The 13,227-nt window shown below is 39.2% G+C and overlaps 1 protein-coding gene across 1 annotated transcript; it reads right to left on the reverse strand.

The window, feature by feature from the left end:
* Positions 1 to 11: 11 nt before the first annotated feature.
* Positions 12 to 12,727, reverse strand: LOC118077500 (vomeronasal type-2 receptor 26-like). The gene is made up of 7 exons (XM_035101109.2): positions 12,026 to 12,727; positions 11,481 to 11,708; positions 10,957 to 11,083; positions 8,845 to 9,714; positions 7,333 to 7,443; positions 1,543 to 1,731; positions 12 to 46 (listed from the first exon to the last, which is right to left on the reverse strand). The coding sequence occupies exons 1-7, from the start codon at positions 12,725 to 12,727 to the stop codon at positions 12 to 14; spliced, it is 2,262 nt and encodes a 753-aa protein (XP_034957000.2).
* Between the last annotated feature and the right edge of the window lie 500 nt (positions 12,728 to 13,227).

Raw genomic sequence — 13,227 nt, forward strand, 5'->3', positions numbered from 1 at the left:
AAATTATTCTCTCATCCCATGATGGCAAAAGTGTTCCATAAGTCAGCTGAAATAAAAATTATAGGGATTGTTTTCAGACGAGGAAAATAGCTATATTGCCGAATCATAGCACTGGTCACCTGGCCTTAATGTAATGCAACACTCCTTCCTTAGGCATATTAGTGTGCCTGGTGTACAACTGCAGCCAGGTTCTCCATAGCCATATGGTTTTTTTTTTCTTTTTATAGCTGGACCACCAAACAAAGCTGTTGGTTCAGTAACTTGGCCACTGAGCCTTTAGTAACAACAATGGATCAAGGACAACCATCAAACTATGGACCCATCCTTTCAGAGGGAGTGTGGTCTCTCCCTAGAATGGACTGTATATCAATCAGCCATACATCATAACCACCCAGGAGCAGAAACACATTATTGTAAGCTGAAATAAAAATTAAAATGATTTTTGAGCTAATATAAAAAAAATCCTTCAGTAGCACCTTAAAGACCAACTAAGTTTTTATTTTGGTATGAGCTTTCGTGTGCATGCACACTTCTTCAGATAGTATCTCATACCAAAATAAAAACTTAGTTGGTCTTTAAGGTGCTACTGAAGGAATTTTTTTATTTTACTTCGACCCAGACCAACACGGCTACCTACCTGTAACCAGAACTTTTGAGCTAATGATAATGTTGTACCTTTTAAAACAAAAAGCTATTTTTATTAAAGCTCAAAAAACCCAATATATAGAAATCAACATGAAATATCAAACATTTTTAAACATAAAAACTGAAAGAGAGAAAATAAAAAGACTTCCAATTTGCTGTCTGCCTGATTTAAAAACTAATGCAAAACCTTTACTCCTTAATAACATCAAACACTTCAACTTTCCATAAACCACCAATAAAAATTATTTAAAAAAACTTTTCATAAACCAACCTTTATTTAGATCCACTTTTTCAGAATGTGTATGATCTCATCTAGCCAGGCAGTACACCACACAGCCAGACAGAATAACCACCCAGTAGCATCATCTCAGTCTTGTATGGATTAAGCTTCAGTTTACTGGCCCTCATCTAGTCCATTACTGCAACAACCCAGTACATATACCACCTTTACATATTGATTTCAATTTTATTTCTGTCTTCTGATATGTTATTAATCTCTCTGTTTTATAACATCTGAAATCTGAATCTTCAAGTGTACTGGACCAAACACCAAGCCCTGCTACATACTATTCAACAACACCCTCCATTTGAAGGGAAATAATTGATGGGCACTCCTTGAGTGCTGTTTTGTAATGAACTGTAAATTCATCAATGGTATCATTATCAAGTTTGCATCTAACCAACTGGTTACCAAAAACTTTGCAAAGTGCCTTCCTGCATTCCACATGCTTTGTCACAATTGTGAAATCCCTGTACCCCCATGAATACAGCTTACCTGTGGAGTCTTTTTGCTTGCTGAAATGACAGCTATATTAGTAGAGATCTCAGAGAAGCATGCTCCAATGACAGCTATCAGATTATTCTGGTTGTGACACCTGAAGTTGGGGACAAACTTACGTTGTGTAGAAAAGAGGCTAAGAGTGGCTTTGTAGGTCATCCTTGCAGTGAAGTAGCTATTGAGGATGTGGAACCCCAGAGATATATTTGATAAGATGTTGGGATTCTCATTTATCTCTTTGACAGCAAATGCTAAGGCCAGAATGTGCTGGTAGTTCTTAGGCACTGAACTGTAAGCAGAGTTACAGTCTGTTTAATAAAACAAACACAGCAGCAATAACAAAAATGTTTTAGTAAACTTCATTGACATTCATCTGAATACTTTCAAAATCAAGGTTTAGCCTAAAAGATAATAGGCTGAAGAAAAATTAGCACCTGAATAGATAGCCCTTTCATTAAAAAGTTTTCAGATTAATTCTGGAGATTAAAAAACCGTTTTCTGTATTTACTTTTGTAAATTTCCCTATATCCAAATGAAGAGCAACAACATTCAGCCCAAACTGCAAATATTTGATGGATTGCAGTCAACAATACTGTATTCACGCTCAGCACAGACCCACTGAAATTAATTAGCATGACTAACTATAAATCATGAGTGCTATAAAACTTTTTGTATTTTATTAGTCTCTGAATGATATATGTGGGACTTTTCCCTAATCTTTTAAGTAGGGATGGTTGAATAAGCTTCTCATTTTTCCAATCTTAAATTCCATTCTCTACCTTTCCATAGTTTGCAAATTTAATCTACGAAATGTCTCATGAAAAATGATCCTCATTTTAATACAAATTTATCCTATGATAAGTATGCAATTTTGCTACATGTTTGCAAATCAGTGTTCCCTAATATAATACATTTTTATGTTATTTTCTCTAATATATGCATTTTTATGCACTCTTTACCCCTTTATATGAACTTTTGTACATATTATTTCACTGGAGAACTGCAGTGCAAAATTCAGGTAAATAGGAATTTTGAAGGCTATCTATGTTTCAGTTCACTTTTTAATTTGGAAACTGCAAACTTTAAAACTTTAAATGTGAACTGAATTAAATTTCTCCCCCATTCTTACCCTCCAATGACAGTCATAAGGATATGAAATGGGATATGATACTGAAGTGGGAAGTACAAAGTGGAGACTTAGGATTCTCCCACAAACTTAGCACAATGCATGGTGCCTGAAGGCCAATTTCCAAAATTCTTTTTAAAACCACATATCTCTATAATATTTAACTTCTGCACTTTTGAGTTTAAAAGCATGAAAACTAGTGCTATTTTTTTCTAGAAAATGAGGTGCCAGAACTCCTCTTATAATTGCAATGGCACCCACCAGAGAGATGCTGGAACTATGTTCCAGTGAGCCCTGGCTGAAAAAAGCCCTGGTAAAAACCAATTGGGCACAATTGTGTTTTCAAATGCCCACAGCGTACACACCCTCTAACTTTCACAATATGTGAAAGCTAGATTTGATTGAGGATCCCCCTTCAGTGAGCTTTAAGTTTCAACAATAAATCAGAACTTGACTATGCAAACTGCAGTGTGAGTGTGAAGAAGGAAAAACAGTGGAGTTTCTAAAACATACTGAAAGCTTGATTAAAAATGCCAAAATTCTGAAAGTGCATGAGAAGGGACAGACATGGAGTCAAAAGATGAGAGCAAAGTGAGGGAAGAACAGAAGTGGCAAAAACTAACACACACACATACACACACACAATCCACCATGTGGTTAATCAGCAGACACGCAATGGAAATACATTCATTTAGTGGGGCTTGTGGAGAAACCCTTCTGGTGGTTTCATAGAATGATAGACTCCCTGGAAAAGACCCTGATGTTGGGGAAGATTGAGGGCACAAGGAAAAGGGGGCGACGGAGGACAAGATGGTTGGACAGTGTTCTCGAAGCTACCAACATGAGTCTGACCAAACTGCGGGAGGCAGTGGAAGACAGGAGTGCCTGGCGGTCCATGGGGTCACGAAGAGTCGGACATGAGTAAACGACTAAACAACAACAACAAGAGATTCAATCAATTCTTAATGGAACACGGTGTAGCATTTATGGCATATTCTGTTATTATGAGCTGAATGTATTACACAAGGAGAGAAAGAAATAATAGCTTACATTGCTTCATCAATCAAGATCTGTTTTGGCTCTTCCTTAAAAGAGAGATTATTGTAGTTGAAGAAGACCTGGGAAACAATGCCCCCAATGATGAGGTCACCCGGCTGGTAAAAGTTATGAGGAATGGGGAGGGGATCATAAAAAATGCTGCAGTTAATAGAATGTGCCTTACATACAATATGAGACGGTAGCACCAGCTGCAGCAGCACCACCAACATGATCTTATTGAAAAAAATCAGCCATCCAGGATAGATTCCCATAGATTCCCATGGTTGAACCACAGCATTCTGTGTGGCTATTCTCTGTTTTGGTACAGCGTCTGGTGACAGAATGTGATGTTACTCATCTTAGGGAATATGTGCCCCATATTTCTGAACAGTGTATTCTATTTATTTATTTACTTATTTATTTTTCTTTCTAAGGATGAGACAACTAAAATTTGTTCATCTACAAGTATCAGTAATACTTCCTTGGTGTGCAAAGAAAGCAAAAAATATAACTCTGAAAATTATCTATGATTTTGTGCAAATGAATTTATTTATTTAATAAAATTTACATACTCCTTGATTATATAAAAACCTCTAAGTTGACAAGAAATATTTAAAACTATGATTTATTTATTTATTTTTAAAAAAGAATGTGTGGTTTGTTACAGGGAGGCAGAGTTATGGTGCAGCAGTGTGGATAGCCCTCTCTCTCTGTGTGTCTCTCTCTGTGTGTGCTAATTCATATCTAGACAAAGAGCTCTGCCCAGTAAGTATCTGGGAAGAGGAAATTAAATGGGTATGCACATAGGATGAAGAAAAAGGGTAGTCACATTATTCTTTTCATGTGAGAAAATAATTCCAAAATCAACTGGTGGATGACATCCTCTAAGATGGAAAAGGGAAATGATCATACAAGAAAAATGACAGAGCTCTGCCTATGCCTAGATCCAATTCTGAACAACACCAGGGTTTTATGTCTTTTTTCAAATGCTAATTTTGCTGCCATCTGCATATCCATTGCGTAAGGGCCTAGAAGCCAGCATTTTTTATAATTATGTGTGCAGTTATGATTTCCCAAGTGTGTTGATGTCTTTTGGAGTTGAATCATTTATGGCAAATCAACTAGGAGTGACAATATTGTCTTTAAGAGACGATAAGTGATGCTTAGTCAGACAGTTGTAGGCTGTTTTTGTCCTGGACCAGATTTAAGTTACACATGGATCACTCACATTTAGATTAATTGGAAGGCCTGTCCTTAAAAGCTGGGAAATTTGAGACTCAGTTTTATAATGATGATGGGTATATATCCTTTAACAGCTATCTTCTAACTGTTGCTTGTCCCATTTATTATTGTCATTATTATTTGTTATTAAAAGTATGCATTCATGCAATATAGTCTAAATTTTGACTATACAGAAATTGGCAATGATTCTATTAGATTTCCAAACAGTATCCTTTCCCAACTAGGCTGCCTAAAATGTTTCTGATGGGGTGATTGTAGAGAGTCTCCCAAGAGTCTTGGAGCCAACATTGAATTCTTTGTGCAATCCCTCCTATACAGTCTTTGCAGAGAGACAACAAAGTGGGTTGAAGAGAGTTTAGGAGAAAGGCATATAAAAAAAAAATAAGAGAGAAGGGAGATGAAAGGGGAATTTTTTTTAAAAAAAAGGGACAAATGAAGGAGCAGCTTGTCAGGTCAGTGTTGCCTCTTGGATAAAGAGAATGTCTTCCAAGATTGTTGAAGAAGCAATCATACATCATACTATGCAATATCTTCCCTTGGGAATTCTGCAAAAAAATAAGAAGATGGGTGCCCCACCTTTGTAACAGCTGTATTTTTGTCCTTAGTAGTTCAATAAAAACATACATTTATTTTGGGGGTTTCATCTAAAATCATTTAATAAATCCACACATAAATTGAATGAAACAGACTTTTGATTGTAGGGATGCAAAACTGTCATGGAGTAGAAACAGATTGATCTATCCATCCCTAGCCGTGTGTTCCTTCAACATGTGAAATCAACCTCTTTCTGTAGTTTTTTCTGTCTCTTTACCCTCTCAATCACTTCAAATATTTCTCATAAACTTTTCAAATTATCCTCAGAGAAAATCATTCTGCCCCCTTCAGCAGTCCATTGCAAGGCCAGTAAGAGCTGTACTCCAGACATCCCACAGGAGGCGAAATAATAATAATAATAATATCTGAATTGTATTATACTAGCATGGCTCAAAGCTTGTAGCCATGACTGATGTGCCCCCCCCCCCCCGGTAGAATGATATCGTACTTGACTGGTTCCTTGTTTTTAAGACAGTACAAGGGAAATTGTAGCATATCTTGTAGCTTCAAAAAGCATCTCAGTTTTGTGTTCCAAAATAAAAAGTAAGTTGATTTGAGATTTATCCTCTATATTTGATAATGAGTAACACACTTCACCAAGTTTGTTGGGTATTCCAAGTTGATACAAATTCCACCTATCTCAGGTCTCAAATAAATGCCACAGTATTTTTTTGGGAGGTGATCTGGGTGCAAGACTTAGGTATTCCAAACACAGTTAATGGACAATAATTACTTCTAACTGAGGTTGAAAACCTTTTAAGGACTTATTTCACTATTTTATTTTCATCTATGTAACATAGGATAGGGTGAAATCTTATTAATTACAGTTGGTTGAAATAATAGTTTCATTTATTATGCCTTGAAATTATATTTCAATAGCAACCTTCATACAGCCTTTCCAGCAAGGTAGATATATATGATGTTCCCACACATTGGAATGGAGAATAACTATTGAGGCCAAGCTATAGAAGTTACGAAGCTACAAACATGAGTCTGACCAAACTGCGGGAGGCAGTGGAAGACAGAAGTGCCTGGCATGCTCTGGTCCATGGGGTCACGAGGAGTTGGACATGACTAACAAACAAAAAACTAAACAACAACAACATACAAGTTGCTGTTTGAGGCATGTTGTCATCCTGGAACTTGGCTTTCTCTTCACCTGGCCATAGTTCAACCTGTACGGTACAAAGCGTTTCTGGGATTCAACAGCTGTGAAGATGAGCTTCAATATAGCCACCATCCCAGAACTGTCAGCATGTATAAAAATACACAATGCAGGAATAGGCAGCCGTTCTGTATGGGGATTGAATCTGCAACCTTGGTGTTATCAGCACCACACTCTAACCAACATATGCTATATGGAAGTTTTACATTTTTTTATTTTTTTTAAAAGAGAATTGTTTTATGCTCACAAGGTATATTAGGAATTATAGTTTATGCTGGTCACCCCCATAGTCATTCATTTTCCCACAAACCTCACATTGCTAACTGTGTACAATGAGAGGAAGGAGGCTAACAAGCACACCTCAGCCACATCCACATTAAGGAAAGCATGGCAAAAACACTACACCTCACTTATGCCTGGGGATGGACAGACTCATTGAAGTCTTGCCCATCCCTGTATTACAGTGGGAATGGACTAAGTCCATCTCACCTGTTTCTGTGTGAAAAGGGGAAATTCCTTAAAATTCAATGCGGAAGTACAATTTTTTAAGCTTCTTTTTTTAAAAGCAACTAGCAGGCAGTCCAAGGATGCAGCAGTGCCCCGTGCCTTCCCCCCTTTTCATAACAAACAAACAAACAGCCCAGAATGGCCATCTAGCTGCCCACAGTTTGGAGTGGCTATCACTTGGGAGTTCTTGCCTCTGCAGAGTTTGAATTGCAATAGAGCAAGTCTTGCAGAGAGTACTCTGTTCAACAGTGTTGCTCTCTGTGAGAATTGTATGGCAAAAAACCATGGCTTTCTTCAATATTTTCAAAAAGTACTGAAAGCTGTTTCTGAACTCGACCATTTGTGTAGCTGAGCTCGGGTATAGCCAGGTCCATGCAGGATGTAGTATGCCCCAGGGCTAATACAGCTGGTGAGACCATCTGGGGGCCTGCCGGACTTACGCTATCATGCCAAGAACCAGATTCCTACCCTGGGCCTCAAACAAGCTCTGCACGGATCTGGGTATAACTACCATGTTTCAATTGTTTGTGTTAAATTATACAGTTCCTACAAAAAGGAAACAACTGTAAAACAGTTTAAACTAGTTTCAAGGAAAGGTAATTATTTTCTGTGCCTACATGGAGCCTTAGGATTTCTAGGCTATTTAAAGTTCTAATTCTTTGTATCATCCGACTACTTATACATTGTTCCACAAACCGCACACTGCTAGCTCTGAGGATGAACTGAGCTCATTGAGTGCTCCATTTGCAACTGAAAGAGACCCAAATCGTGATGCAGTCTGTATCTCCAAAGGAAAACTCTTACATTGGATATGGTAGCAAGTGGCAGCAACATATCCTTCAAAGGTAGGATTCTTGCACTGATTCTTCTACAGCAGGGGTGGCCAACTCCCGAGAGGCTGTGATCTACTTTCAAAATTAAAATCTGGCAGTAATCTACCCCCATTTTTTAGGGGTTCAGGCCAATGTTGTTGACCTTTTTTAGGGAGGGAAAGTGCCCTGTTTTGTAGGGGTTCACTGACTTTTTTCTAGCTCTTCTGAGGGAGGGGGAAAGCCCCCTGTTTGGGCGAGGAACAGAAGCAGCCACTAACCTTACAATTGTTGGCCAGATAGCACCATCCGTTTCTAAGCTCCAGCTTCCCTTCTGCAACAATAGACGCCGGCACAGGGAGAGGGGGTGGGGCCAGAAGGGGGCCAGCGATCGACCACGATCTACAAAAACATCACAGGGATCGACCAGTAGATCACGATCGACGTGTTGGACATCCCTGTTCTACAGTATTTCTCTCCAAACAATTTGTAAAATTGAAGGAAATGTAATGTTTAATGAAGCTGGCAGGGAATCTTAAGATTCCTGGTGGTAAAAGTCACAAACCTGACCATGTTAGTAGTAGTGTCTACATTTTTATGAGCAACTACATAGGAAGGAGGTCAGGTGAAGTGGAATTCTCTCATTAGGAATGTACTAATAGATGCAACCTCATTCTGGACCTCATTCTGGAAGGGCATTTGGAGAAGCAGACAATATGTGGGTGTTTAAGAAGATAGAAACAAGATAGACAAGCCCATTGAGATAGTATATGCCTAATTCAAGTCCACTCAGGTGAATGTGTAGAGCGATATTTTCCTAAGAACCTATGCTCAAATTCTCCTGAGATCCCTTCAACACCATAATTTCTATTAATATAGGAACAGATTAATGAGATGGATATATTATTTCATTTTCTTTTTCTGACAAGTTGCTCTCTGCTGTTAAGATCGGGCCTGAGTACAATGACATAGCATTTAGGGGAAAAGATACAAACCAATAATCCAGCACTGGATGATAAGATGGAGAAGATCTCCACAGCCACCATGTACTTTCCTTTGGTGCTGAGGTAGGTTGGAACAAATGATAACCAAACACTACAAAACACCAACATGCTGAAAGTGATAAATTTGGTTTCATTGAAACTGTCTGGCAGCTTCCTGGCTAGGAAAGCCACAATGAGGCTGACAATGGCTAGGAAACCCATATAGCCCAAGACACAATAAAGCATGGAAACTGAACCCTCCTTACATTCCAGTATGATTTCACCTTTCACTGAATGCATGTCTCTACCTGGGAATGGAGGAGTAGAACTTAACCAAAGAGTACAAATGGCAGCCTGAATAAAAGAGCAGGAGAAAACAATAGAATTTGCCAGTCTTTTCCCCACCCATTTCCTCATCCTGGATCCTGGTTTTGTTCCCATAAATGCCACAACCACAGTGATGGTCTTTGCCAACACAGAAGAAAGGGCCACAGAGAATATGATGCCAAAAGTGGTTTGACGTAGAAGGCAGGTTGTCTTTCCAGGTTGTCCAATGAAGAGCAAGGAGCAGAGGAAGCAAAGGAGAAGGGAGACGAGGAGGATGTAGGTGAGAGTCCGGTTGTTAGCTTTGACAATGGGAGTGTCCTTGTGTATCATAAAAATTCCAAGTACTACAATTGTGACAAAAGAGAAAACAATAGCCAAGCTAGTTAAGGTGATTGCTAAATCTTCTCTGTAAGAGAGGTAGCTTATGATTTTGGGAATGCACTGAGTTTGGTCTTTGTTGGGATACTGATCTCCGGGACAATTGACACAAGCATCCATGTCTGAAAAAAGGAAGAACAGTTTAAGGATTTCTAAGGGTTGCCCAGCATCTATACCTTTACACACACACACACACACACACACACACACACTTTAAATGTTTGCAGATGTTGACAAATGTTGTACACGTGTGTTGGGAACCTTCATGTGTTTACTTGCCACCAGCGTTCCCATTTACAGGCCTCCTAGACAGGAGGGGGATCTTTTGTGAGAGATGCCATGGAACAGTGTCTGATAAATGGCTGTATAACTCAAGAATGTTGCTCCTGACTAGGCTAAAGTAAAACATTCATTTCTTGTAAGAAAACTGAGAAATCACAGACATAAATCACAACACAGATATTGGGTACGTGGCAACATTATACCCTAGCATATTCTTACTTCTGAACTAAGGAGATACGATCCCCATTTATGAGGGGAGAATGAAAAGGAGTGAACTCTTTTCTCCAAAGTAAATACTTACCCTGGGCTCAGGATTGGGCATGCAGTGGTTTGAATATTATGGGCAAGCTCTGACTAACAAGGATGCACAAAGGAAACAGATCTTCCTTCCAGGCTAGTGGTCTGAAATCCAGACCTAAATCCTTCAGAACCTAGATATACTTTGGAGCTGATACCGTCATTTTTAATCTTAAAACATGCACTTCCCTCCTCAGAAAATGGACATATGAGAAAAAGGGGTAATCTTGACCCATAGCTTTGTCCCTGAAATGTGTTTAAACCATTCTGAAGCTCTTCTACTAAGTTGGTTTGATCCGTGCTGCATCTTGGGCACATAAAATCATACTGACTAATTGCTGCTCTTCTCCTATTGCTGAGTCTATGTTGCATTAAGAGAAGGGTGTGTACAACAGGTTAGAAAGGTGATCAGGGAATATAGTCCTTCACAGTTTGCCAAGACTTCTACTACAAATGAACCAGGTGCTAATCCGTCATGGACATGACCTTACACTAACTTCTGTTTAAATGATTTATTTATAAAAAATAGTAAGAATGGACCCGTTTGTTTCCTTGCACTTCTTTCGTATGTCAGCCATATATTATCCAATCAATTTCACAATCAAACTGTTACACACACACACACACACACACACACACACGTGTTAAAATGATTTTTGAAGTTCTTAATGTGAACCAAAGTCATATTTTCAATGGATGCACTTTCAATAATAATAGTAATCATCACCAGCACCATTACTATCTTTATGGAACTTCCTTGATATCTCTGTCATTATGTCTCCTACCCTTCTGGTTAGATATCATTCCTTCTGGACACGGAGCACAATCATAGCAGCAAAATTTCTCCCCCTCCTTCTTTTTTCTGCTATAGCCTGGGTAGCAGTTCTCATTGCAAACAGAAAGTGGCAGCACCTGTTCATATGCATGAAATACTATTAGTGATGTGTTTTGAGAACATCCTGAGGATGTGGACAACATGTTTGGATCAGTCAAGAAAACCACTTACACTGTAACCCATTGCTGCTCCTCATGACTTATACTAGCAGAGAAGGGACCATAGCTGTCACGTTCTCTCTCTTTTTTAAGGGAAATTCCCTTATGCTGAATAGGCTTCCTTGCGAGAAAAGGGAAAACTTGACAGCTATGGAAGGGACAGCTGGCTGGGCTAGGGAGGTAATTAATGCCTCCTTCTGAGAGGCGATGGTTCCATGTTAAGAAGCCTTCCCTGAATTAGTTTTTTTGGTTTTGCACTGTGGCGTGAGTCAGTTGGCTCTTACTAGTAACTAAGCACTTAATAGATGTTTCTCACCTGGTTAAAGCTTTGATGCCACACAATTTGATCATCATTAATAGCTAACTGTTTGCCTTGAGGTGCCTGAGGTTCCAGCCTTCCAACTTTCACTCGAACCACGGAGCCATTGGGGAACATCAGCCAGTTTGTAATATCAAAACCTGTAACTAATTCGCCATTTCCATCAAAAGACACAGTATCTCCTTCACTGTTGTTGAATGCAATCCTCCTTAGAATGTGATGGAACTAAAATGGAAAGAATGTTGGGGAAGAGACAGCAAATTGAAATCATTTCCAAAGACTTGTCACTCCTTTTTGAATAGTTTATTTGATGACATATTTCTATCTGTCTATCAGCAGCAGCAACAGCACCTTTCACCTTTTCCCCCCTGACAGGGCTCCATACACATGAGTAACAATGAATTAAAACAAGAATAAATCACTGCTTCACAATGGGGTTGGAAGGAACTATCCAAATAGATTGACAAAAAGAAAAATGAAGAGAATTTAGCTTTACTTCTGGATCATAATATTAACTGTGCTGTTATTTAAGCTGCAATTACCTGCCATGGTTGCACATCCTGAAGCTTCAGACACCCTCTGAACCTTCGATGTTGGGAACTGATTTTATTTAAAGCATGTGCCACAGCATAGACAGCATTGTAGACATTGTAGCTGTGACCAGTCATCTTCCCTTCAAACAAAATTCCAGAAAGGCTCTCCAGTTTCTCTTCTCCAGTGCATACTTTCTTTCTCTCTTCTGGTCCGTTGTACACTTTTAATGAACAGCTGAATGCCTGTTCCCAGAAGTCCTGGACAAAACCATCTCCTTTAACCCAGGAAGGTCTAATCATCTGAATAAACTTTTGGAATCCTTGGGGCTGTTTTGAGTGAACTGTGAGTGATATGGAACCATGGAAAGTTTGTATATCCCAGATCTTCTGAACAGACAGTGATGCAAAATCCCAGTGGGATGTAATAATCCATACTTTACACAGAGGTGGAAGTGACAAGAAAGGTGCTAGAAACAGTAAGACTCTCAAAATCTGAAAAGATGGTGGTTCTCCATATACAAATAATACACTGGCTTTTCTGTCACTGACGATTACATAATTTTCCCAGCGCTTTATCATCAAGTCGATCAACTCATCAAAATATGCCCGTTTTGGTATTCTTTCTATGAAGGCCGAACAGATGCCATTCTGAGAAAGCATTGGCACCATGGTCTGTAAAAACTGGTCCCCTTTGTCATCAGCCACAGCCATGAGCCCAACCCAGGTCCATTTGAAATGCTGAAGTAACAGAACAACTCCCATGTACTGATGAGCTTCATTTGGAACCATCTGATATAAAAATGGGAATTGCATTCTGATACCATTTGCAGGCCAAAATGATCCATAAGTGAGCTAAAATAAAATATATAATGCCTTTTCAGGAGAGATTTCATGCTCTTTATTCAGCTCATAGTCATCAAGGAGAAGAAGAGAAGACGAATGGCTCTTTTCCCAAAACCATCTGCTTATATACATTATTTACACAATGGGCCTTGCGTGATTGGCTACTTCAGGGCTTACACCTGTGGGCCAATTATATTGTGGATTGACTTCTGCCTGCAGCCTGATTGGCTGCTCCTACAGGCCAATCAGGTAGCAGATTCACTTCTACCAGCCGCCTGATTGGCTGCTCCAGCAGGCCAATCAGGTTGCGGATTCACTTCCACCTGGAGTTGGATTGGGTAGCTCCCGCTGATTCTGAATCCTATTGT

The sequence above is a fragment of the Zootoca vivipara genome, chromosome 13 (assembly GCF_963506605.1).
Source record: "Zootoca vivipara chromosome 13, rZooViv1.1, whole genome shotgun sequence".
Lineage (NCBI taxonomy): Eukaryota > Metazoa > Chordata > Lepidosauria > Squamata > Lacertidae > Zootoca > Zootoca vivipara.

Bases quoted from the DNA above. Each gene is read 5' to 3' on its own strand.
- LOC118077500 (XM_035101109.2), bottom strand. From the start codon at position 12,727: ATGGCTGTGGCTGATGACAAAGGGGACCAGTTTTTACAGACCATGGTG. The intron at 11,709-12,025 runs GTAATTGCAGCT...TTTCCATTTTAG, and splicing joins AGGATGTGCAACCATGGCAG to TTCCATCACATTCTAAGGAG. The intron at 9,715-10,956 runs GTAGGAGACATA...TCCTTTTTTCAG, and splicing joins AATGATATCTAACCAGAAGG to ACATGGATGCTTGTGTCAAT.